This window comes from Mesocricetus auratus, unplaced genomic scaffold (assembly GCF_017639785.1).
Source record: "Mesocricetus auratus isolate SY011 unplaced genomic scaffold, BCM_Maur_2.0 Super-Scaffold_100025, whole genome shotgun sequence".
In the NCBI taxonomy this organism is placed as follows: Eukaryota; Metazoa; Chordata; class Mammalia; order Rodentia; family Cricetidae; genus Mesocricetus; species Mesocricetus auratus.
This window is the reverse complement of record NW_024429206.1, coordinates 3,838,953-3,865,493: the sequence shown is the minus strand read 5'-3', so window position 1 is coordinate 3,865,493 and position 26,541 is coordinate 3,838,953. Positions and strand designations below refer to the sequence as shown.

General features: G+C 54.7%; 2 protein-coding genes across 12 annotated transcripts in view; one reads left to right on the top strand and one right to left on the bottom strand.

Moving 5' to 3' along the window:
* Positions 1 to 726: 726 nt before the first annotated feature.
* On the top strand, positions 727 to 10,807 carry Asphd2 (aspartate beta-hydroxylase domain containing 2). 2 transcript variants are annotated; one of them, XM_005078914.4, is made up of 4 exons: positions 727 to 852; positions 3,461 to 4,552; positions 8,695 to 8,808; positions 9,284 to 10,807. In XM_005078914.4, exons 2-4 carry the CDS (start codon positions 3,745 to 3,747, stop codon positions 9,391 to 9,393), a joined length of 1,032 nt encoding a protein of 343 aa, XP_005078971.1. In that variant the 5' UTR covers positions 727 to 852; positions 3,461 to 3,744; the 3' UTR covers positions 9,394 to 10,807. The 2 variants fall into 2 exon arrangements, with proteins under 2 accessions (XP_005078971.1, XP_040587471.1); XM_040731537.1 differs by lacking the exon at positions 727 to 852 and adding an exon at positions 1,631 to 1,723.
* A 6,720-nt stretch (positions 10,808 to 17,527) lies between these two features.
* The window catches only part of Hps4 (HPS4 biogenesis of lysosomal organelles complex 3 subunit 2), a 31,315-nt gene continuing 22,301 nt past the window's right edge, over positions 17,528 to 26,541 (bottom strand). For 8 of the 10 annotated variants that reach the window (XM_013119746.3, XM_013119747.3, XM_005078913.4 and 5 more), the window contains 4 exons: positions 25,241 to 26,030; positions 21,133 to 21,265; positions 20,618 to 20,726; positions 17,528 to 17,997 (listed from right to left, as the gene is read on the bottom strand). In XM_013119746.3, coding sequence (XP_012975200.1) covers positions 17,826 to 17,997; positions 20,618 to 20,726; positions 21,133 to 21,265; positions 25,241 to 26,030 — 1,204 coding nt within the window. In that variant the 3' untranslated portion in view covers positions 17,528 to 17,825. The other 2 variants (XM_040731533.1, XM_021232355.2) reach the window with 2 other exon arrangements.

Genomic DNA, 26,541 nt, shown 5'->3' with positions numbered 1-26,541 from the left:
GCCCAAGAGATGGATCCTGGACAAGAATGAGGATTCTAGGCCATGGCAGAGATGCATGCAGGGATTGGAAGCAGTAGGTTCGAGGACAGACACAGATGGGCTGTGGGCTGGCATCCCACCCCACGCTCCCAGAACGCCCAAGCACTGTTCCTCGGTGCCCACGCTTCCCCGAGCGCTCGCAGCGCGGTGTCCCCAGGCCCGGCTCAGTAGCCCCTCTCTCCCTCCTGTGAGCTGGGCAGAACCGGCCGCTGCTGGCTAGACTGGGCCTCCCTGTGGGCAGGCGCCAGGTCTGCAACAGCTCCAGTCGGCAGCGCCCAGGCAGAGCATGGAGCCACGGATCGTCCAGGCTGTTCCATTTGCAATTTCATCCCACGTGTCCGCGGGGCCTCAGAAGTGTGTGGGGGATCCATCACAGGCAAGAGGGGCAAGGGGGAAGGACACCGAGGGGAAGAGACACGGGAGGGAGGACCGAGAGGAGGGGATGCAGGAGGAAGGACCCAGCGGGTACCCAGGGTGATTGAAACCCGAAGACCCGGAGCCTGAGGCTCGCACCTGGCGCGCGGCGGGGCAGGGAGTAATGCGCAGAGACAATCCCCGCCCCCCCCCCCGGCGTACACGCGCGGCAGGTGCACGCGCCGGGGGTCCCGCCCCCTCCCCGCCGCCCCCTCCCCGCCTACAGGCGCGCGCGGCATTGTGGGAGTTGTGGTCCTCGGGGCGGCGGAGCGCAGCGCGGGCGGCACCAGCTCGGTGGGGCTCGCGGCTCGGGCCGGGCGGCTGCTGCGGGCGCGGCAGGAGGCGGCCGCAGTCTCCAGGGCAGTGGCGTCGCCCGGGTCCCCGCAGCCGCCGGCGCAGGTAAGCGGCGTCTACCGGGGCTGTGGGTCGGCGGAGGACGATGCTCTGAGCGCCCGCTCCTGCATCCCTGGCCGCCCCAGGGCCCGCGGTCGCCTAGCACCGGCTGCGTGTTGAGTGCCGCTCTGGCTGGATTGCGCCGCGCAGCATCACCCCCGCCTCCTCTCCTCCCCCTCCTCCTCTCTTTCTCCTCCTCCATCGCCTTTTCTCCTGGTTCCCCCATTCCTCCTCAGCATCATCCACCGCCCTGTCCCATGAATTGTCACGCGCCCCCGAACCTCCTTGCCACTTTTCCAGCTGGCCCTCACCTCAGCATCTCATACCCTGACTACTGGCATCACCACCTGCTTTAAAGCATCTTTCTGACCTCGCTCCTGTCGTACTCTCTCCAGGGCCTGTGACACTGGCGGGAGACTGTGAGGGTGGAAGGTCTCTAGAGGGGAGGGCTTGTTTCAGGACTGCTCTCAGGTTTAGGGTAGAGAAGACAGCAAGCATCACACAGCCGTCCTTATCTTTCGTGGGCTGTGCTGTGCCTTGCAGGGGAACTTCCGGGGTCTCCTGGCTTCACCTCAGGGTGACCCGGGCTCTTTAGTATCAGATAGCGTCCTGAGCTGGTCATCTGATCCGGATTAACTAGGTCAAATGGAGACTGCCCCCCCCCCCGGCATTCCTCGTGTTAGAAGTTATCTTTGATTGAATTTGAATCTGGCCTTTATTCCCCAGAGCCCAATGATGTTTGAGATCTGAGGTGGAGGACTGCATGGTGCCCATCCCTGATGGTAACGGGTGTGTGGAGAGAACCAGAAGTGTGCATCCAACCATCCCTCCCGCTGCCACTCACTCTACCAAAACTAGAGTTGTTTTCTTGTCACAGGTCAGCTCCGGGCTTGCACATCCTTCCCTGGATGTGGGGGCAGGCAGCCTCTTGGGGCTAGTTCCCAGTTCACTCTCTTAGCACTGAATTTGATCTCGTGAAGTGGTTAGGGTCTCTCCTTGCTGAATCTTTTACTGTTCTACCTTGAGGAGAGCTCTTGTCTTCTCTATCCAGAATGAAGCTGTTCTGAGGAGGGGAAGGACCAACAGCCCTGGAGAGCTCTCCCAGCCACCTACCCAGGGTGTGTGTGTGTGTGTGTGTGTGTGTGTGTGTGTGTGTGTGTGTCTGCATTTTGACATGAGCAGGCTGGTGGGAACTCAGTTTCGCTGGCTGGGTACTGCCACCAACTCAGTCTCAGGGCATCCGAGGAAACCTAGCTGCCGAAGGCAATTTTAAGAGTTGTGGTTTGGGGAGGAAACGTGTTTCCTCACCCTGGTGAGTGTCTCACACAGAATTTCGGGAACCCTAGGCTGTCTTGAAGCGCAAGTGCAAAGAAGACACCTTTCTGGGGGCTTTTTCCCTTTTCCTAAAGTGGAAACAGCAGAGTGATGCTATCACCCATGGAGGCGGGGCGGGTGAGGGCACTTAACACCTGGGCCCTGCATCCTGGGAAGGAACTGGCTTCTCGTCTCCCCATCCCTGTACTTTTCCTAGAAGCATGGGTCCCCATGAATATTCAGCATGTGTGTTTTTGACTTCCTAAACACTACAGTCAAGTGATTCTTTATTCCGCCGACACCGGGATGATGCCAGTAGGTGGTGAAGGAGCAACAAAAGTTTTCCTTGAGTCCAGGAGTGGACCTCACCCCGAGTCAGGGTGTTTCAGCCTTTGCCTTCTGCTTGGGGTGGGAGCCTGGGGACATGCTCCATGTTTGGTTTGCCCATCAATGGCACATGAAGGGCTTACAGTAATGTCATCCCCAGCTAGCAAATAGATGAAGACACTGAGGCTTGGAGATGAAAATGCCCTGCGAAAGGCTGGTGTCCACACCCAGTCAGGTCCCTGTCTAGTTTGCGTGTGCAACTTCTCTGCTATGCTGCAGACTTCCAGGCCTAGCGGGTCCAGGCAGCAGGAGACACAGTTTTGCTGTCCTTGTCCCCTATTCTCCCCCAGGGGGGAGGGAGAGCCCTGAAATGCTCCCAGCTGTGTCCCACCAGGTGATGGAGGGCTTTCTGGAGTACGCAGACCTGGCTGTTCAGCCACCTTGGAAATGGAGGGGCGGACAGAGTGTTTCCGAGAAACTGGGGGACACTCTGGGTTCCAGAGACTTGGAAACGGAGGGGCGGACAGAGTGTTTCCGAGAAACTGGGGACACTCTGGGTTCCAGAGACTTGGGGTGCACAGTTGGCTTTGCGTTGTTTTCCACAGCAGTTTGGGCTCCACCTCCCCAAAGTAAGATGAGCAGCAAAGCAGCTCCACTGCTGTCAGAGGAGGGAAACTGAGGCAGGGACTTGGAAGGCTTCTGCTTTCCCTGTGAGTGAGGCCATTGGGTCACCTCCCAGCTGAGCGGCAGAAAGAGGCGTATCTGCCACAGGCGCCATTCCAGGGCACCACTTCCTGGATATCAGCCCGATTTACCACATGCTCGAGAAGAGAAAGGAGAATGTGCCATTGTGACAGCCCCCCCCCCCCCCGTTGTCACATTTGATGATGCATTTCCATTCTCCTGAGACTGTCACTATTTAGGACTTTTCTAGTCACAACTTTCATGTTGCTGTTTTCTTTTTCCATCCCAGGTTTGGACATCATGAAAACCCTTTCACAGTGACTGACTGCCTTTGCTAATGGGATATACAGAAGCCCCCTCCACCCAGCTTCAGTGACTTTTACTGGTGGGCCCCATCGGCAGGCCTCATCAATGGCGCCCCTGGCAGGAACTGAGGGACAGTGGCAGCTATGCCTCCCTGTGCTCCAGCCACTCCTCCCACCTTCTGCTAACCTGCATGCTGTGGGTGCCCTGGCCATCCCCCGAGGACTGATCATCTGAGACTGTTTCACTCCGAGTACCGAGTCCCTCAAGATGTGGCTGGAGTGGCTGGTGGCCTGGAGCTGGTCTCTGGATGGCCTGAGGGATTGCATTGCCACTGGCATCCAGTCTGTGAGGGACTGTGACAGCACAGCCGTTGTCACTGTGGCCTGCCTGCTGGTCATGTTTGTGTGGTACTGTTACCATGTGGGCCGAGAGCAGCCTCGACCCCATGTGTCCGTCAACTCCCTCCTGCAGGGAGTGGATGCCAACGGGCTACAGAACGGGTCCATGTACTGCCAGTCACCCGAGTGTGCGCGCTGTATGCACCAGGACGGCCTCAATCAGAAGCTTTACCACAACCTGCAGGAATACGCCAAGCGGTACTCATGGTCTGGCATGGGCCGCATCCACAAGGCCATCCGGGAGCAGGGCCGCTACCTCAGCAGCCAGCCCTCCATCCAGAAACCCGAGGTCTTCTTCCTGCCTGACCTCCCCACTACGCCCTACTTCTCCCGGGACGCCCAGAAACACGATGTGGAGCTGTTGGAGCGGAACTTCCAGGCCATCCTCTGCGAGTTTGAGACACTCTACAAGGCCTTCTCTAACTGCAGCCTCCCGCAGGGGTGGAGAGTGAATAGCACCCCCAGCGGGGAGTGGTTCACCTTTGACTTTGTCAACCAGGGCGTTTGTGTCCCCAGGAACTGCAGGAAGTGCCCACGGACTTACCGCTTGCTCGGCAGCCTCCGGACCTGCATTGGAAACAATGTTTTCGGGAACGCTTGCATCTCGGTGCTGAGCCCTGGGACTGTGATCACGGAGCACTATGGACCCACCAACATCCGCATCCGGTGCCACCTAGGTAGGTGGCGGGGGCAGAGCCCCAGCATGCGCATTCACCAGAGCCTCAAGTAGCTGGGTGTCTTTACCTCCTGAGTGCTTTGGTCAAATACAGATGGCATTCAGCTGGGTGCAGTGGCACACACCTGCAGTCCAAACACTCAAGAGGCTGAGGCAGGAGGGTCGAGACTTGAAGGGCTAGCCTGCACTATATGTTCACCTGTCTGAATGTGTGTGCTGAGGTCGGAGGTCCGCATTGAGTCTTGTTTCTCAGGACCTGTCTACCTTGTTTTTACAGGATCTCTCTGGGACTTGGGGCTCATGGCTAGGTTAGGCTAGCTGGCCTCAAGCCGCTCTAAGGGGGGGGGTGTCTGTCTCCCTGTCTCTGATTTCCCAGCGCTGTGACTACATGTATGTGCCTCAGTTCACAGGCTGAAGCTCCAACTCAGGTCCTCATGGTTGTACCACAAGCGCTTTACAAAACTTGCGTCTCAGAAAAGTTTTCCCCGGTGGTGGGCCTATAAACAACAGTGATGGCAGAATGTGAACCTCGATTCTTTTTATTCTCTCAAACTCCATCCTCCTGTGGTGCCTGAGATGGAACCCAGGCACTCAGACATGCTGTCTGCCACCAGGCCATACACCAGCCTAAATCTAGCATCTGGCAGGAAAAGCTCTCTTAGAAAGAACTTTGGAGGAGAGGTTGGTGACAGTGTCCTCTATCTTTCCCGTCCATTGAGTGAGCAGCTGGCCACATGTGACTGCAGAGGGCTCAGGCTGTGGTTAGTGAACCGCTGACTTCAAGTTTTCACTTAAGTTTGCATATCCAGGTATGGCTGGTGGCTGCTGTGCCTCTGTGGTGGCCGACACGGAACCCCCGGGGGTTCTGGCGATGACAGAGGTCTCCGATGGTACCCGGAAGACTGTGAAATGTTTATTTAAACCTTCTGAGTCACCACAGATCAATGGTGGCCGGTGTTCTGGTCACTTCATTCAAAGTCTGGGAATCTTATGCACTGTGTGTGTGTGTGTGTGTGTGTGTGTGTGTGTGTGTGTGTGTGTGTGTGTGTGTGTGTGCTGTGCAAATTGAGTGTCAAGTTAAGCTGCCTTTTTATCTAGCCCAACCGTGAGGGAGCTGTGCTACCTTGGGCAGGTTGCTTCCACAGAAAGTGAGGCAGCAGTCCTCCCTCCATCATGAGGTGTGTCTCAGAGCCGTCACCAGAGCTAGGTGCAGAGTGAGGTGCATGGAGGCAGACTTCACAACAATGAACTACCTTCTTCCTGGTGAGTGGTGACAGAAGGCTGGTGACAGAGGCCATGGCCTTGCTGGTGAACCTGCTAGAGTGTGCTGAGCTAGGTGGCAGCTGCAGGAGGTGGGGGACGTGGAGGATGGGTGTCCTGAGCGGGGTGTGGTGGGGTTTGCTAGTGTGTTTTGCAGGGAGCCTGTGCCAGTTGCTAGCACCCCCCCCACACACACACTCATCTCGCCCCAGCAGCTCTGTTGCCTCTGCTCTCTGGGTGAGGATTCTGGGTAAGGTACGGGACTGAAGATGCCCGTGCTGAGAAGCAAAAGGAAGGAACATCATCAGAGGGTGGCTGTGGATGGGGATTTGACAGGCAGTTGGAACAAGGTGGAAGCTTGAAGCTGGAGTCTGGATCCACGGGCAGCTGTGGGGCTGGGCAGAGCTCGAGTCTCCATAGACCTCATTGCCTCTCTGCAAAGTGGAAACACATCAGCGGTGCTGTGGAGAAGGCTGGGGACACAACTCACTAAGTGGCCATTTGGCATAGTGCCTGGCAGTCTCTCCTGAGCGTGGCAGTGGCTCTCATGACTACACAATGCTCTCTAAAGGCACAGGCTCTTCCCCAGGAGACAGTGAACCTCAGGGCTCTGGTGGCCGGCAGGACCTGGACTGAGCTCCTCACTCAACCCCCACTGTCAGACCCTGGAGGCCAAGCTTTGAAACGGGGGTGGGGTGTGCTCAACTCTGCCTTCAGGGCTGTTTGAGGAAAAGTAAGAAGCAGTTTGTGCATTTGAAGTTCTTGGCAGGCAGAGGCCATCACTATTACCAGGTAGGCTTTGATTTGATCCACATGATGGCTTTGGTTAATAAACCTCTGGCAAGAGCCCATGAAGGTAGCTGGGCTGCAAACAGCTGGAAGGCTGAATGAGGTAGGGTAGACCAGGGGGGAGCAGATGACAGACTTGGGCCAGGCTGGGGCTCAGGGCTGTTGGCAATGAGAGTGAAGATTTTCTTTTGAAAGGTCTTGCTTTGTGGGAGCTTTTGATTTACACGGTGCTGGGATGAACCCCAGTCTCATGCATGCTGGGACAGTGCCGAACCACAGAAGTGCATACTCGGCTACCTACCGTGCTGTTCAAACGCTTTGGCATGCAGAGTAGGGGAAGGCCTGGAAGATTGATGTGGTAGGAATCCAGGGGTGCTGAGTAGGCAGGCTGGGAGAAAGATGTGTAGGTCTGGATGCCCGTGTTAATGCCTGATCCGTGTGTACCATATACGTTGTGGGTACAGGCATGTGTGAAGAATGTGCACACCTTGTCTTGGTGATCACTCCCTTCTCGGAGCAGCTAGTAACTTGCAGGAATGAATGGGTTCTTGATAACCCTGGATGAGGCAGAAGATGATTTATTGAAGGGGCCCTGCTGTAAGCTGGTTGTGTATGGATGAAGCTGGTTTGGACCCCGCAGCCCTGGATTCCCATGGTTCCAGGACTAGACATCAGGAATTCTTGAGGACATGAGGACATCAAGCTACTGATGTAAGCAAAAGAGTCTAGGACCCAGACCAGATGAAACGGGCAAAGGAGTTTTGCTGAGGACCTGGGTGGTAGCCAGCACTGCCTCACCAGTCCCCTGTCCCTAGAAAGACTGACAGATGGGCTGTAAAGGACAATTCCATGTTCTGGGTGGCTTTCAGACAACAGAAAAGGGCTGGAGATATGGCTCATTGCGAGTAGGTGAAGGTACTTGCCTTACAAGCCTGATGACCAGAGTTTGATTCTGGGAACCCACAGTAGAAGGACAGAGCCACGTTGTTCTCTGATGCTCACACACATGGCGGTGTCAGGCACACCCCAACAATAATAATAATACAATTTTTTTTGGTTTTTACGAGACAGAGTTTCTCTGTATTGTTTCGGAGGCTATCGGTCCAGCCCGGCCTCGAACTCACAGAGATCTGCCTGCCTCTGCCTCCCGAGTGCTGGGATTAAAGGCGTGCGCACCACTGCCCGGTTATAATAATACAAATTTTAAAGTTAAAAGAGAACAGCTGGGTGGTGGTGCCTGTACTTAGGAGGCTGAGGGTAGGAGAATTGCAAGTTCAAGGCCAGCCTGGATAAAACAGTGAGACCCTGTCTGAACAAATGAAACAATAGTCCAGAGGTGTACTCCTCATGGTTCTGAGGCTGGAGGTCCAAGGTGGAGCTCTGTGAGGTCGAGGCTGCTCTGACTGCCAGGTGGGTGTCTTAGTCAGGGTTCCTATTTGCTGTGATGAAACAAAACACATGAGCAAAAGCAAGTTGGAGAGGAAAGGGTTTATTTGGCTTACACTTCCACATCATAATCCATTATTGAGGGAAGTCAGGACAGGAACTCAAACAGGGCAGGAACCTGGAGGCAGGAGCTGATGCAGAAGCCATGGAGGGGCGGTGCTTACTGGCTTGCTCCTCCTGGCTTGCTCAGCCTGCTTCCTGATAGCACCCAGGACCACCAGTCAAGGGATGACCCCACCCACAATGGCTGGACCCTCCCCCATCAATCACTAATTAAGAAAATGTCTTACAGTCAGATCTTAGGGAGGCTCCCTCCTTTCAGATAACTCTACTTTGTGTGCCAAGCGAGCATAAGACTTGCCAGCACAGTGGGTGTGGCACCCTCTTGCTGTGACCTCTTGCGGTGCAAAAGTCCGTTTTATAAGTATAGTTCCCATCCATGACCTAATCCCCAAAGATCCCTAACACCATCGTCTCAGGGTGGTCTCTGTCTCTGAATTATGAGTCACGGATAACCCACGGTGTGGACTCCAGGGGAGTGTGTGGAAGACCTGGAGCTTTCGAATGTTCCCTGGAGCAGCCCAGCTCCACCATCTACAGCCTTGGACCCTGGCCGCCTTCACTCTCAATCCTGTGTTTTCCCCCAAGGTCTGAAGACTCCCAGTGGCTGTGAGCTGGTGGTGGGGGGTGAGCCCCAGTGCTGGGCAGAAGGTCGCTGCCTGCTCTTCGACGACTCCTTCCTGCACACTGCATTCCACGAAGGTGGGCGTTGCCTCTCCCAGAAGTCTCCCACCTGCTTGCTTTATGGTTATTAGACTTTCTTAAAGAGAAGTTTTCGGGTTCCAGACAACACTGACCAGGAATTCCTAAGCCCCCCGCCACCTCACCTTCCCATGTAGTCTCCCCACATGGAGAGCTGATTCTATAGGTGCTGAGCCAACTTCACCCAACAGTCACCACCTAAAGACTGTTGTCACATTCAGGTTCACTCTCAGTGTCAGACGTTCTGTGGGCGGGGACAGCAGTTTGCAGACTATGTCCACCGTGATAGTTCCAAAGCCCTGCCCAGTTTCCCTCCCCTTTTTCCTTTCGTCCGCCTTCCTCGCAGACATGGGAGAGGCCTCATGAACATTGCCCATCTGGGAAGGGGAGGTCTTCCCATACCCACTGGCCCTCAGGTCAGGCCACATTGAGTGTGCCAGGGCCAACCTGACCCCCTTACGTTTCTCCTCCCCAGGTTCCGCTGAGGATGGTCCCCGGGTGGTCTTCATGGTGGATCTCTGGCACCCCAACGTGGCAGCTGCCGAACGGCAGGCCCTGGATTTCATCTTTGCTCCAGGACGATGAGGACGTTGCCTGGGCTGGAGCCAGGCTGTGTGGGTCCCAGGTGGACTGTGGGACAGCCGAGTCCCTGCCCTGATCCACAGTGGAAGCTCAGGTGGCTTCCTGTCACTGTGGGGGCCCTCTCTCCTTTGGTTACTGGGAACATCCTAGGTTTCTTTCCCCTTCCAGTTATTTGCTGGGACTTCTGACCTACTAGTGTGTCCCTCTGGGTGTGACAAGAGACTCTGTGCCCCTCAAGTCTGTGACTTCGCTACCTGGTGTCTCCTCCTTGTTCTGGAATAGAGTAACCAAAAGGCCATTTGTCTGAATGTAATCATCTCAAACTTTGTAGCTATCTCAAGCGAGAAAAACAAAACACCACAGACCACAAGCCATTGGGCCTGAAAACTTGGCCTTTGATGCTGGGGTTCCAAGGACCTTTACTGTCCCAGAGCAAGAGACAGCCTGTAAGTCTGGTTGGCTTCATTAAGAGCTTACCAAACACCATCAGGGTGGTGTGTAGGTCAGGGCCCAGGGAATCTGTCATTATTGCTGTCACCCAAAGTCTGTCAGAGTCCTGGTGGTTTAACCAGGGCCTTTGCTCTAACCACAGCTTCCAACAGAGCCGACAACCAGTGAGTGCTCCCAGCTCAGCACAGAACAGGGACACACTTAGCTCACTGCCTACCGAAGCCTACTGCCAAGCCAGGCCTGACACATGCTGTGCTGTGGTCTTGAGTTCACCGAGATTGGCAGGAACCGTGCTGAGCTGAACCTCTGCCACCAATCATGTGACAAGGTGGTCCATCGTGCTTTGGAACCTGTTGCCTAAGAGTTGAAATTTATTTATTGTATGTAAATGTTCAGATGCTAGACTCAGAGACAGCAGAGAGTCAGTCCCATGTTGGTCAAAACGATGACTCAAGCCCATGGGCATGAGGACACTGAAGAGAGCCACAGACCCCAGGATCCATAAACGTGACATTGGTCTTTGGTCTTCAGAGAAAACACGCAGTTCTCTTCCTAAAGTGAAGGCTAGCCAGAGGCCCAGCTGGCCACAGGTCCAACCGATGTGAGAGTATAATCAGCCAGCCTTTCTCAGGACACTCTGGGAGTAATGACCCATGGCATTGTCCAGAGCAGAATAGAATGGACAGCTTGCCTTATGTGACACTGGCCCAGGTCCAGCGTTAGGTCCAAATGCAAACCAGACACCTCTAGAGGGTAATTTGATCAAGTCAGTCCATAATGGAGGGAAACGCACCTAGAATTTCTGTGCTCAGATTTGGGAGGGGAACCATCAGGCTCCAGATCCTCTGCAGTTGGGGGTCTCGTCAGAGACCTCCAAAGTGCATGACTGCCACATGTCCCAACTGCCCCCACCACACACCAAGGACATGGCTAGGGAACAGGAAGTAAATAAAGAGCTTGCTGACAAGTGATGTGTTCATATAGCTTGTACGAGAATGCAGGGGTTGGGCAGTCAGAAGTGATGGGCTGGTGTGGGAATGTGGCTCTTGGTTTCTTAGTTGGCACTGATGGCTGAGGCCATGGTCAACAGTGGGTGAGGCCAATGGCCATCCTAACAGAGAGTACTAGGGTGTAGCCCAGGGTAGAGCACTGGTCTAGCATGCATGAAGCCCTGGGTTCCGTCTGCACTACATATGGCAAGTGAGTGAGGGCGGGAACAGGAACCAGCCAGTCTGATGTTAAGTTCTGCTCGAATGATATTTGTATTATAAGAATTTGTAATTCTTACATTTTGCTGGGCTCAGGCTCAGCACCTGGAGTTTACACCCCTGCCACTTCCAGAAAGCCAAGTCGCCTCTCTCAGTCTCAATTGGTTTCCCTGAAGACAGGGCCTGTCACAGAACAAACAGGTACTGGGAAGGCATGGGATCCTTCTGCATAGCAAAGCCACAGATGCCTGAGAGGCAGGGGCAGAGGAGGGTGGCTCATTTCCCTTTCTAAGAGGGCGCAGTGGTGGCAGCCTGACTGTGGGGTGTTGGCACACATGCCTGGTACCAGCTAACAGCCCCACAGAGCTGCTGCACTGGGAAAGGGAGAGTTATGCTCTCCCAGGGCCAAGACGATTCTCACCGTCCTCTCCATGCACTGCCAACTAAGCAGTTGCTGAGGGTCATTTCTGTGTATCATTAGGTCCGCTGGAGATGGAAAGAGGACCAAGTCAGGGCCTGCTACAGGAGAAATCCCCACTTTCCCCTCTCCACAGCTCTTCACGCCTCCCCAGCCAAGATCACACCAGTTACTTGATCAGCGTAAGGTCACCATCGGGTGCTTAGACCCTAAACCCCCTTCTTGTCCATTACCTCTCCAGAGTTACATGGGTCCTCTTTGGTGACAATTGACTGCGTGCAGCAGAGGCAGGTCTTCGGTGCCCCCCATCCCCACTCCACAGCGGCTACCTTCTCTGTTCCAGGGTGGAATGCAGACCCATCTACAGTTTAGAACTCATTACTGTTGTGGTTTGAATAGCTCTGCATAGAAGGGACAGCAAGGTCTTAGAGACAGTCAGCAGGTATGAGCCATGTTATGTGTGACACTGGTCTCTAGAAGAACCAGTTTGCAATTCCTGGCAACAGAACCCTAGGCACTGGATTTTGTTTGTTGTGCTGGGGAGGGAGCCCAGGCTCTTGAGCATACAAACACCCTACCACTGAGTCCCGCACTAACCTGTAACACCCCACACTAAGCCCATGAGTTTCAGGTCTGGCAAATCTCACCTTGAAGGCTGGACCCCTGACCCACAGCCTCCTGAAATCCTATCCTGTTGGTTCAGGTTTGTGCACATGACCCAAGTTCTTATTCTTGGACTACTGAGAAAGGGAAAGAGACGGCTAAGAAAGTCCATGAACCACAGGGGACTAGCCAGCCCCACTTGTGGAGTCCATCTGTCTCCTGATGCAACCTTGCTTGGAGCCAAACCTGCCTGTTGATTGTTAGTTTCCATGAGCAAAGAAAATGGCACTGATTCCTGAGCCAAGTGTGAGTTGCACTTTCTGTCCTATGCCGCCACCAAGTCCCAACCCACTCAGTCTCGTGCATGGGATGGGTCTCATGCTTGCTTCTAAGCGTAACCTGACTCTTCCATCAGGTGTGTGATGTCAGACGGGAAGACCCGTGCCAGTGTGCACACGCACGTTAATGCATACAGGCTAGCGGCCAAGGCTTGTCGAAGGATCCCCACCGCACTGCAAGCACCACCGCCAGCAGCCTTCCCCAACATTTACCTCCCTAGCCAGCTGCTGCTAACCGGCTGGAGACATGGGGAGCAGGACAGAATGAGGCCACATACATTAGAGCTGCTGACAGATGGCCGTGGACACACTCACGCAGATTGCAGTGCTAGGTGGCAGGAGATACACACACTGGACCGATAGCTTCCCACCACCCTCCCAGGTGACTTCTGGGAACTTCTCTTCCGCCTTCCTCCCCAACCCCACTTCCCACGTGAGTCAACCTGAGTTCAAGGTGAGGGTGTTGGGGAGGGGGCTGGCTCACTGCACTGCTGGGGATGGAATCCAGTGCTGCTGCACACTGGGCAAACGCTGTTGTTGAGTTCCGTCCCCTTGATAAGATCCTAGGCAGTCACTCTACCACTCAGACACCGCCTGTCCCCTACTAGTGGATTCTAGGCAGGTGCTCTGTCACCGAGCCATGCCCCTGGCCCCTCACTGAGGGGGTCTAAAGAGGGGCTCTACCATAAGCCACGAGCCAAGCCCCTCACTGGGGGCTTCTAAGCAGGCGCTCCGCCACTGAGCCACACCACCAGAGTGCAAACACGTTAAAAAAATAAATAAATAAATAAGGGGCGGAGCTCAGTGGTAGATGCTACTGTGAGTGAAACCCCGGGTTCCACTCCAGCAGCAGTGCTGGGAGCACGCACCCTTTGTCATTTCTCCTCAGCAAAGACTTGCTCAGTTCCCCCTTGGTTTACATTGTAGTCACTGTCACCCAGAGGCAGCTTAGGGTGTGAGGACAGCTACACCATAGGGACTCTAGTGTGCAAATCTGGGTGTCCTGCTGGAGCCTGCACACTGCGGATCTCCTAAGGTGTGTACATGTACCCGGCCCCGCCTTGGTGCTGAGGTCCAAAACACCTGATGTCCTGGGCCCTCCCAGAATGCCTTTTCCTGAGGTCCTGGGAGGACCAGCATCCTCTGGGCTTTAACAAGAGGACAAAGGCACTGAGCAAGTTGAGCAGGGTGGAGGGACACATGACACAACAGCCGCTCACTGTCCCTGGTAATAGGTGCTGTGATGGGAGCCCAGATGCTGAAGTTGCCGGCATTTTGGCAGCTGGGGAGGGAGGAGGTTGCAGCGCTGCCAGCAGCCTCTGCAGGCCTCTGGCCAGAGCCCCAAGCCATTGCTGTGGTATGCTGGGCCTGGCTGTAAGAAGGTGGGGCTGACAGGGACTGCCACTCGGCAATTCTGAAGCAGGCTCTGGGCTCCTGCCAGGGTTCAGAGGTGCCCAGGAAGAACATGAGGTGGTTTTCCCCTCACAAAGAGGACTGGTGGCGGGTGCCACACCACCTGCCACTCTCGTCTCAGAAGTCAGCGGTTGAGGGCTGGGAGCAGGTGTGTATACTGGGCAGAGGGTAGATGCAGACCGAGGATCCCAGTGTGTGACTCCCCCGAACTATTTACATCTCAAGACCCGTCAAGTAGACTCGCTCCCTTGTCTACTGCCAGGTCCATCCGCTGACTCTCCGCCCCCTCTGGGCTACAGACTGCAAGCCCTCCCCAGGGACAGCCACAGGCTTCCAGAAGCCACTACCACCACCACTCTCCCTGTTTCCTACCCGATTGGATGCAGTGACCTTCCAGCCAAGGACAAGCATGCTCTCATGCTCAGAGGCTCCTGGAAGAAGTTGGTAACTTCAGCAGCCTTACCAGGCCTGCCTCTCCCACAAGCCACCTAGCCCCCAAAGCACATTCAAGAGTTCAGTTTGCAGACACACAGACGTGGTAGAATCCTGCAGTGTCTGTCATGAATGAGTCAACTTATTGGCTTAACTGTCCAGAACTCCCCTTCGCAGCTCTGCAGGGCAGGAGTCCACCCAGGCCCCTGCTCAGGCTCTCAGGCAGGTCCACTCACTGCTTCCTGGCACCCAGTAACCACTGGCTTCCCTGTCAGCCTCCCTGTTCATACAGCCCCTCTCCTGGTGACTCATCTCCCTCTGTCTTGTCTCAGAAGCACCAAGGATGGCACTCAGGGCCTGCCTGGACACCGTGGGGCTACAAAGGACTGTTACAACATGTAACAGTCGGAGTCGGGGACAGGGACACATATGGGCCAGGAGCATGCCTCAGAATGGGGACTGCTAGGCAGGCTAGCAACTGACAGGGTGGGAAGCATGACTGAGCCGCCTGGAAAGGGCTAAACACAGCGGTGACACCAGAGTGGACAGCTCCAGCACAGCAGCAGGACTCCACCGGCCACGTCCTTGTCACGTGGAAGTGATGTCACTGGATGCACTCCAGTCTTTCCTGAGGGGTCCAGTCTTTCCCCAGTTGGAACGATGGTGACTCAATCCTGGGAACGTGGGCCCCACAGCTCATAGAGGGGCAGGTTGTGACCCCAGCAGGTTTGATACTCTTTCCTCCTGTGTCTCTGCTGTGTATAGTCTTTTGTCCAGGCCCACAGTGAGACTTGGGTGTCGACTATGAAGCTGTGGATAGAACTCTCTGGCAGATATTGCCCACGATGCTGCCATGGAGGGTGGCCTGGTACCCATCTAGTACAACGGGAGTCTGCCACAGCCTCGACTGTGGGAACATACTGCCTTTAGAGGTTTGGGCTTGGGACTCTGCACAAACTGTCCTCGAGGCCAGGTGCCCAGGACGCTGGAGTGGGAAGCTGGGGGATGGCTGTTTTTTCCCAGAATCTTCCAGGCCCAGTCACCGGTCATAGAGGCTGCAGCAGTGTACCATGTCTCCCTGGGACTCGAGGGGCCTTAGTGGAATCTCCATGTCACAAGCAGACAGAAGGCACAGAGGCCTGGGGTAGCTCAGTGTAAGTCCAACATCCTCAACTGGCTTGTTAGAAGGAGAGAAATGGAAGCAAGAAGTGCCTGCGGTGTTTCGGGACCTGAATTCGTGAGTTCGCCCTGGGATGCGATACGGATCTGAGGGAACGGAACTCCCAAGGTTCTTTGTGGCAGAAGTGGCATATACATGAAAAACAAAATTGTTGATGACAGCAGGAGGTCCAACTGGACTGTGATCAGGAATGGGGAGGGTCCTTTACCACCACCCCACACCCCTCCCTGCCTGTCCATACCCGAGTGAGCCATCCTAGGATCAGGGAACGCCTCTTACCTGAGATCCCAACTCCCCAATTGGCTGCAAAACACAAGCAAAACCATGGACTTCTGTCACATCCCCTCAAGAGGCTGCACAGTAAGGGTTGGGGCAGGAGGCAGTCGGGTCTGTGGGGCACTGTGTGTGGGAGATGGAACTTTTAGTGTATTCCTGGGCAGAGCCTATGACTGCATGCCCTCACCTCAATTCAGCATCACCTGCAGGGCCATCTGGGGACTGGCAGATCCACTCCCAACAAGGTTCACAGGCTGCTGGCTGAGGCTACAGTTTCTCATGGGAGGCTTTACCAATGGGCTACCTGTATGTCCTCAAGACATGTGGCCCACACCCCAAATAACAGGGAGGCGTGTGTGTTATTAGTGGTTGAGGCTGAAGCCTCATGCCAGGGAGCACCTTAGTTGTGCTAAACCCTCAGTCACTTCTCATTTTCAGGGAGGGACTCAGTAAGATTCATGGCTGGCGGTGAGCTCACACAGTAGTGCCAGCAGTTCTGAACCTGGATCTCCCTGCCTCACCTCAGAGCTGCGATTACAGGTGTGGACAACCAGATGGCTCAGTGGGTAAGAGCAAGCTCACTGTACAAGTGGATCTGAGTTCATACCCTCAAAGAGCTGAGTGAGACCATACATACACCTGCAATCCCAGCACAGAGGGGCGGAGGAGAACCTGTATCAAATAAGGTAGGGAATGACACATATGTGCTCCGTAACACACACACACACACACACACACACACACACACACACACACACACAAAACTAACCACTTGCTATGTCCGTGCTGAAGACAGAACATGTTCCTGATTTGTAAACCCCCCCCAGGATATTGCTCATTCCACCTTTGGTTACAACTGCATTGTGGGATAAGCTTAGTGGGGAGACCCATAGCTGCCCACAGCACTGGTTCCTAGGACGAGTGTGTTTTCAGTGCAAAGCACTGCCGGGCTCAAGCAGTCCTGCCAAGGTGGACGGGAGAGGTTATGGTCTACAGACACATAAGAACGTGTCACACAAGGACTGAGGGAGGTCAGCAACATTCTTTGATAACTTTCTGGAAGGGTCCTCAGAAACAGGCCATTAGCAGAGCCACAAGAGAGGGGACAGGATGCCTCCAAGCTCCTGAGTCCCAGGTTCTGACATACCACAGGCTGTCTTTTCACTGAGGTTAGGGCCAGGACTTAGGTCTTGAGTACCAGACTGACAGAAGGGGGAGTGTGCTGTGCTGAGCACCCCTTGGCTGAAAAACAAACTAAATTCACCAGAGGTTTCTTGTGAGTTGGCAACAAACTTGGAATGAATTTCCAGAACTGTTCAGGGTGGCAGATCAATATGCCTGTGTCTGGATGACAGCAGGACCCTCCTGGCAGGGAGGTCAGCCTCTGGCTGTAGGGGCCTCAGGGAAGGGAAGAGACTGCAGGTCACAGTGGCTTATGACCCTGAAACGACATAGTGGTGTGTAGAGTCCATGGGAACAACATACAGCCAGCCCTCCAGATCCATGGGTTCTGTACCCGTGAGCCCAAACACAGATGGGAAAGGAAATCATGGGCTGCCACTCTGCAGACCCAACAACACGGTTCAGAAACTCCCTCCACAGCAGGCCTGTGAGGTTGGTGCTGTCGATCACCTGAGAGGAGTTCAGTCTATAGGTCGGTGTATACGGGTGCCATGCAGGTGCTCTGTGCTGACAGAAGCAGCTTGGACTCCTCAGTGTGGAACAGGGGCATGGAGGAAGCTGCATGTGCACACTCCCACATAAAGCATGTACACTGCCCTTCATTCTGTCATGGAAATGCTAGTTGATTACACAGAACTCAGTCTGGTCACTTTATTTTTGAGCCTTTGGGAATCTACTTCACAGACCTGCAACTCAGCATCACAAGGTTGCAAAGCACCATGGGTAGCTTGAGTGAACTGCCAGCCGAGACGCCTGTGGCTGCATCCTTGAGCCTGCTCTGCACCTCATTCAAGTCACTTACACCTGACAGACCCTGAGTCCTCTCACTCTCACGCAGCTGCCACTGAAGAGCAAGGTCCTTCTCAACCCTCAGCGTTGGGGACACCGTCAGGAGGGACTGCTGCACGCCCAGGTGACACACAGCTGCGCACAGCTCACAGCAGGTTCACCCCATGCTTCAGCAGCTTCCTCTTGGCTTTGCCTGCGAGGCTGAAGGCACAATCCTGAGGGTTTGGGAAGCCAGAGCTGCGGGCGGTGGGTGTCAGCTGCTGGAAGTAGGTCTCCTGGGCGGGGTTGCAGCAGGCATACACAGCTGTGGAGGCGTTCCTGTGGCGGAGGAAAGAGGACAACAGCTCAGGGGTGCCAGTGTGGGTGCTGGCTGGCCACTCCAGCACCCCACATGCCTGCTGCAGGCCCGGCTAACAACTGTCCTGTCTTCCAGCTCACTGGGGGCTGGGATGATGCATGGTGGCCTGAGGCGGCTGCAGCCAGAGTCTGAGGTCACCAAATGGATGCAGAGGCTGCTGTCCTCATAGCAGCAGCAGATCAAACCCTGCTTGTGTCCTACCCACCAGTCAAGGGGCCTGGGCTTAGGAGGGTGGCTGATGCTGCTCTACTCTGATGCCTGTGAGGTGACAGAGGAGTGGGATGTGACAGAAAGCAGGAAACCTAGACCCACAGGGAATGGCACAGGAGGACCTGTGATGGGTATTCAAGAAGTGGGTGTGGGGTAGCCAAGGAAACCGCAGCTGCGTCTTAGTAGCTGAGCTCCTGGCAGCATGCTGCTCCTATGTCCCACATCCTTGAAGCCACACCGCACAGGCACACTACCCAGGGGTCCACACCCTCCATGCCAGCACCATTTCCTTGCAGATTCAATCCCCCACATCCCTGTGCTCTTTCCCCCAACCTGAGAATAAATACCCTAACGGGGAAATCTGGGAAGAAAAATGGTTACTTTACGCCATGAATATGCCACCCATCTCATAAATATTCATAAGAACTCTTTACAAATCCCATGCCGGGCCAGAGGGATGCTTGACAACCTCGGTTCCATCCTGGAACCCACAGCCTGGAAGGTGAGCACCAACCCCTGCCAGTTGTCCTCTGACCTCTACATGTACACTGTGGTGCACATGTGAACATATGCACACACACAGACATGCATACACACAAATCACACACACACATGCACACATACCAGAGATGTGCACATCACACACACACATATACAGACACATGCACATCACATGCACAGACACACGCAAATCACACACAGAGAGATACACATATCATATCACACCACACACACACTTTTAAAAAGTCCACAACCAGTATTCACTATGCTGCTCCCCCACTTTCAGGACAGCCTGCACTGGCTTCTCCATGTTGCTAAGAAAGCTTCAGATTCAACTGTCTCTTGGCGGAATCTGCCCTTCTGGGAACAGGACCAGGGACTCTCACCTGTTAACAGACCCACCCGATCACCTCTGCCACCCCACCTTTCTTCCTGTCTTGAGGCTTTAGCCTAATAAGCCTCAGTTTTCCCTGATTCTAGAACGCAATAGTTGAGTCAGGGGCTACTAAGACTCCTTCCCTCAGCTGTCGCCTGCTGGGTGGGGAGGAACCTCCAGGCACCTGCAGGACCTGGCTGGTATAATTTCTTTGGCTCCTGTGAGGCATTCCTCTGGACGGCTTCTCTCAAAGCTCAAGGGGAGTGTGGCCTGGTGAAAAAACCTTCCAGTCACACCTGTGTGGCAATGCCAGCCCTCCTACTGGCAAGCAGGGAGCCCCTGGCTTTATTCCAGTGTCTATGGAGTCTGTGTGCACTCCTTAGCATGTGCCAAGGAACTGTGTCTGCATCACTGTGGTGAGAACCTATCCAGCATGCCTTGGGCTCTACCCCACACTGAACCCTCTCAGTTCTAGGAAGGTGAAGTACAGCAGCCACCAGCAGCGGGTGGGGCAGATGTCACCGTTTGCTTGCTGCCACCTCCCACTCAACAGCCACACACCCAGCACACCCAGGTCCCAGAGCGGTGGCTGCAGATGTAAGTCACTCCGACTGCCAGCTAGAGAGGACAGGCTGTGCTATCAGCAACAGATGTCACCAGGGCAGACAGCTGGCATCAGTGTGGCAAGTGACAGGACATGGGAATTTCATCACCAAGGCTCTGTGTGCTTTCCACTGAGTCCCGACCCACGGTCTTCGCCCACTAGTGAGACCAATGGGAAAGAGCATGCAGCTCAGAGTCATGGCGGCCTGCAGTCCAACTTTGGCTCTGGGCTTCGTGAGACTATGACCTAGGACATCACTGTCCCCACGCATGCTCACATTTCTCACTAGGAGAGGAATGAAAAGTGTGCTTGCACAGCCAGTTCCAAGAGTCGATGGGTTGGTGGAGGGGGCGGGGAGGCTCTCCCTCCAGCCCTCTAACATGTTCGGCTTTCCAAAACTAGCTGCAGAGAGCGTGGAGAGAAGGGGTACAGCTTGTTTATTCGTCCGTCTTCAGGGATAGTCCATGGACCATACCAGACACCTGGGAGATGAGGTAGTATGGCAACGGGGAAGGAAATGGAACCCTGTGCTGTCTGTCTCAGTCACAGAGGATGAAAACTAAGACGCAATGCCCTGGAGCACCCCCACAAACGGAGACACGGGCTGGTCCTGGTGCTGATGGACACTGGAGAAATGTCTGATTCTGAGATCTCTGCAGGGACTTTGTAATCAGGAGCCTGTAGGGTTGTCTGGTCCACCCTCAGGAATGGCACAGCCCCGTGCACTCTGACAGTGAGGACTTAGAGTTTTGTCACTGTTGTGACCTGCATATTTAGAGCAGGCCCTGTGTGTGCATGGGAGGAGAGCCTCCAAAGGGACCAACCATAGTCACCACCAAACGATGAGGACAGAGGCAAAGCTGCTGGGGGGGGGCACTCAGAAGCTTACCTGACTGTCATCTCATAGAGCATAGGCAGCTGGGCAAAGTCGGAATGCATGACGTTGACGGCCTGCAGAAAGCGACGGTCCTGGGGAGTGGCCACTAGAGACAGGTTGGCTTGCAGAAGGAGACAGAGGTGGTGAATGACAGCCCTCCCTGACTCCTTGGGCCCAGTCCTGGGCATGGGGCAGCGTGGCTGAAGCCTGAGTGTGGGCGAGAGACCTGGGGGCAAACAGCCCAGGTGCCAGCCCTACTGCTGCTGTCTCTTCTCTGGGAGAGAGCGCTGCCAGCCCCCACTGTCAGCCGCAGCAGCTCCTGCGCTGGGGTCAACCTTGCCACACGCGTTTAAACTCACACGTTCCCGCTGGGGAACTAGCAAACAAGAAAGGAGCAATTGGGTGTCTGCCAGCGAGCTCAGGGTCTGTGCCCTAGCTGTGGCCAGAGGGCTGTGGGCCACAGCACTGCTATGACTGGGTTCTCCCTCCACCCATGTGGAGCTGGGCTCCCTGAACCCGCCCCTTACCTGTGAGCACGCTCTGGATTCGGTCGTAATGCACAAAGTTGTATGTGCTGCTTGTGGGGCTGGCCTCGTCTCTGGGCAGTGTCTCCTTCAGGTGGACTTCCAGCCCATTCAGGGATGCCAAGCTGCTGTGGTACTGCAGAGGGGCCAGGAGTGGGTCACGGGGTGGCAGAGCCAGTTAAGAAGCGAGCACCTAGACGACGCCTCAGTGGTCACTAGACCTAGTGACAGGAGCCAGTGTCTGCCTGAGGCATCAAGTTCCACACATGCTCCTGTTTTGTTTGTTTGAGACAGGGTTTCCCTGTGCACCCCCGACTGCTCTGGCACTCGCCATTGAGACCAGGATTGCTTCGAACTTGTGGAAAGCCTCCTGCCTCTGCCTCCTGGGTGCTTGGATTATGGGTGTGTGCCATCCCCATCCACATATGTTCACACATACATACATACATACATACATACATACATACATACATTTTTCTCTTCATGTGTATGCCGTGTGTTATATGAATGCACATGGAACTCAGAAGAGGCTGCTACATCCCTTGAGCAGGTGCACAGGCAATTGTGAACTGTCCACTGCGAATGCTAGTACTAAACTCAGGCCCCCGAACAAGAACCAAGTGTTCTTAATTGCTAAGTCATCTCTCCAGCTCCATGGTCTAATGTTTGTCAACTAAGGGTCATCCTGTGTGTTGATAAAACAAGTAGGCTCTAATTTAAGAAAAGATGAGCCGGGCGGTGGTGGCGCACGCCTTTAATCCCAGCACTCGGGAGGCAGAGGCAGGTGGATCTCTGTGAGTTCGAGGTCGGGCTGGACCGATAGCCTCCGAAACAATACAGAGAAACCCTGTCTCATAAAAAAAAAAAAAAAAAGAAAAGATGAGTGAGGCATGGCAGTACTAACCCAGAGCCCCGGCACTCAGGAAGCTGATGTAGGAAGATCACAAATTTGAGGTCATCATGGGTGGAAGAAAGGAAGAAGAGGAGGAGGAAGAAGAAACAAAAGGAAAAAGAAAAGAAAAATTACCCATGATGTCACCACCCACTGGTGGCTGCCTAGCTGTGGCTTCTCAGAAGCCCCCAGGGTACTATCCCTTTTGTTTTATTTAAATATTTGCTTATTTCTAATTTATCTGCCTTATATGTGCAGAGGCCAGAAGAGCATCAGGTCCCCTGGAGCTGGAGCTCCAGGCAGTTGTGAGCTGCCTCATATGGGCAATGGGATCTGAATTCTGGTCCTCTGGGAGAGCAGCAAGTGCTCTAGACCCCTGGGCCATCTCTCCAGTTCCGGGACTGTCTGCTTTAACAATATTGGTGGCCTACTGTGTTCCCAGGATTTCCCAACATGGCCTGGATGAAGTCCCTCATAGGTTAATCTCTTCCATGAAAAATGTGCAGCTTCTACAAGAACCGAGGAATGCTGTCCAGTGGCCTGTGTTCAGTGGCTCTGAGAGGCTTTAGGAATGAGTCCCCACACTGTCTCAGGAGCTCCAGCAGGTAAGCAGTGTGTGAACAGATTCCCATGACTGATGGATAAACACAGCCAGCGCCAGGCACTTCAACCACAGGCTTCCCAAGTGTACAGGCGAGGAAAGCGGGTGTGTATAGAAGCCCTCCAACCTGATGGTTGGGACACTTAGCAATACTGAGTTAGCAGACACAAACAAGCCTAGGCTTGAAAGGTGTGTGAGCCTGGGGGTTGGGGGTAGGATAACACTGGGACACCCAGGGGAGCTCACCCTGCAGCTGGGGGAGGAGGCACTGGGACACCCAGGGAGCTCACCCTGCAGCTATACTATACCTTCTGGATCTCAGGGACCTGATAACAGCCACCCCTCAAACTGTTAACAAGAGATGAGAAGAACTGGACCAGAGAGTGGGCCAACTAAATCCTGTTCTCTGTAAATGTATTAGGTTCTACTTCCAAAATTTTCTGCCTAACTTATAATCAAGATAGAGTTGCTTAACCACAAACCGCCATGAGACATGATAATATGGAGGAGCCTTCTCTGATGACTAAGTGTTGTCATAGATACAGGGCCCTGGTTAAACCCAGGTGACCTGTTTTGGTACAGCCTAGCAACTGAGGATAGTTTTTGTTACAGCATTTGTGTATTTGTTACAGTATTGTGAGACGTCTAGGGGGTGGTCACGGAAGGCCACAACCACACCCTTCATACCCTGATGCCCCCTGCACGGCCTAATGCAGCAGTAATTCATAAGCTCCCTGCAACTGAGGGCCCATGGGAATATCCTGGGCACAGAGCTGAACACCAGGCTGGGGGACACTAAGCTGCCCCCTGGCAGGATCCTCCTGCACTTCCCTTTCACAGCACAGCTCCCAGGCTCAAGAGCCTGTCACCCCATTGCCCTGCCTGCTGTGGAGGTCTGTGTGGACAGAGCCTGTTCAGCAGGCTGCGTACCCCAGCTGGCTAGCCTGTGGGACCATGCTGCACAGACTGTGTCTGCCTTCCAGAACACAGCGGGAAAGCTGCCGAGAGAGCAGGTGAAGCGTTTCCGACTCAAGTCTAGTCTACTTAAGACAGGGACGGTAACAAGCCTCTCCTATAAACCAGACTCATTTAAACCAGTGCACTGCTCAAAGTCAGAACTCCCTGGTCTAGATGGCACCATTAGCATCCGTCTTCCATACCCTGCATCCCATTTCCTGGGCCTAGCAGCACCAACCCTACTCTACAGGCAAGCTGGAGGCGGTGGTCGTAACACTGCGGCTGGCCCTTACAAATCCCCCCCACAGCAGAGGACAGGGCCCTCTCATCTCCCGACCCATCAGCAAGAGCAGACAAGTCTGGGGACAGAGGAGTGAGGACTGGGCGGTGAGAATCAATGGGAACTCAGGACCTGTCGTCTGCATGGCCTCCACCTCACAAGGCTCTTTTCTTCCCAGGGCAGGAGTTGCAGTGTCTGCCCTCCAGAGCCACCCTCAGCGTGGCTAACACAACCAGACAGCTTGTCATATAATCATGCAGACCACTCCTCCCAAGGCACCCTGGGCTGGGTCTCTTTAGAGGGGGCTTGGGGCAAAAAGAGGAACATTCTATTTTGCTGCATGCAAACATCAGGCCTTCGAGGCGAACACCCCTGAGGCTCAACACAGTAAGAACTGGGGAAGCCAAGGCAGAGAAGCTGCCGTGTGAAGCTATAGCCAGCGAGGGCCCTTTGCTGTCCCAAGGCAGAAGTGGACACAGTCATGCTAAGTGAGGACATGAAACAAGCCTCGATTCTGGGCCATGGGCAGGCTCTGTGGAAGGAGACAGAATAGTCAGGTGTTTCAGAGAGAAGCTGCCCAGCAGCCTGTCCTGTGCTCCAAGGTGACTGGTTCTTCAGTGGATGGCCACAAGGCATGCATGCCAATGAGACTGCCTCAGAATAATGTGGATTTAAGAAGAAAAACAAGTGGAGCCCCAGAACACCATTTGCCCTGCAGCAACTGTTCTTCCTGCCAACCACAGCAAGGCTGTTACCATAGCAACTCTATCGCCAGCCAGCGTGGGCCTAGACCCAAGAGCTCAGTTCACTGCTTCAGGAAGCGGTGGCTACTCAAAAAGTGCCCTCCACAGCCAGTTTGGAATTCAAGTGTACTCCGTGAGCCTGGGTCTAGGAAAGAAAGGAAGGGTTCCTGGGAAGCCCCCACCCCAGGCTGGGATGTGCGGCAGGAGACAGACACTGCTAACAGTGCCTCAGCTAGGAGCTGAACCAGCAACAGGGCAGCTCAGCCTAGCCTGCAGTCTCTGGGGGCATGACCTCACTACCTCAGAGTGGGAAGCCGAACACCACTTGCAGGCTGCTGAGAAGGAAACAAGGCCCAGAGGGGCGAGCTGCAAGACACTCCTGTTCACACTTCCCTTCCCCAATACCCGTGCTCTGAGAGACCCCGGGAAGCCGAAAAGCAAAAGCCCGTTACTGTCTGCCTGTGCTATGATGCATGTGTGGCCCACTCTTACACACCCACAAAAGCTCACAGAAGTGGGCACTACCCTCAACCTTACTACACAAACGGAGGGGGGGGGAGGGGGTGTCTTCTCAGAAGGCTGGCTGGTCCATGTTCCTAGGAGGAAGGTGAGGGAACAGAGGGGCTGGGGACACTCACCACCTCCTCGATGGCTGCGATGTCTCTGAGAAGAGGCTTCTCAGTCAACAGGGACAGCACCAGCCCATTCACACTGTGAGTGTAGAGGTTCATGGGCAAGAGCCCTGCCTGGGGCCTGGCTGGGGATGGCTCAAAGCCACTTCTGTCTGCAGAGGTGCTGGGACCCCGAGAGTCAGCTAGGGCTGAATGGTGCTCACGGCTTCCATCCCCACACTGCTCTGCACTGCGCTCCTCACCCACAGGATCTTGGGGAGGAACTAACACAGGCCTGCTGCTTCCTCTGAGGAGGGGGTCTGTGCTAGGAACTTGGGTTTGTCCATTGGTGATGGGAAGGTCTGTAAGCCGTTCCAGCCCTCCACTCTCAGAAAGCCTCTCAAGAGGGGAAGGGTCCAGGCAGCTGCACACTGCTGTGTCTTCAGGCAGCATGGGGGCCTGGTGGCTGGTGAGGACAGCTTCCTGATCGCCCAGGGCAGGCATGGGTGCGAAGGCTTCCTGAGGCTCAGAGATGTGGATTTCAGACAAGTCCAGTTCCTGTCGGGAAAAACCCAGCTCCTGCTGCATCCTGCTGCTGCTGCTAGAACCCGGGCCACAGGCAGTAGTGCACAGTCCTGCAGTAGCCACATGCTCCTGCTGCTCGTGCCCAAGCGAGCGTCCATCTGCCTCCCTGCCATTCAGGCACGCTCCATCACGGGGTGTGGGCTCCAGGATGGCGGCTGACATCCAGGCATCTTCTGCCTGGGTAGGGGTGCTTCGATCCCAGAGAGGGTACTGAGATGAACTTTCCTGGAGTCTGGCAAAGGAAAGAGATGTCACATCAGCAGAGTGTGGGACAAAGGCTTCCACGGAGACACTGAGGTTCTGATACCTGAAAGGCACAGGCATCAGTGACAAGTAGATTATCTGCACCCACAGAGCTCAAGATGACCAAAACACAAAAGAAAGAAAGGCAATGACTGGTGAAGGCTTTGTCACAATGAGGTCAGTGACCAGGGTCTCCTGAGAGTGGCTCCACAGAGTCTGCTGTGTCCCAAGGCTAGGACAGCTCTGATCAATGCCTTTACAAGACAGTGCAGGATACAAGTGGGGAGCACACACGCCGTAAGAGGAACACGGAGCCGGGCGGTGGTGGCGCACACCTTAAATCCCAGCACTCGGGAGGCAGAGGCAGGCGGATCTCTGTGAGTTTGAGGCCAGCCTGGTCTACAGACAAGTGCCAGGACAGCCTCCAAAATAACACAGAGAAACCCTATCTCAAAAAAGCAAAAAAAAAAAAAAAAAAAAAAAAAAAGAGGAACACCAAA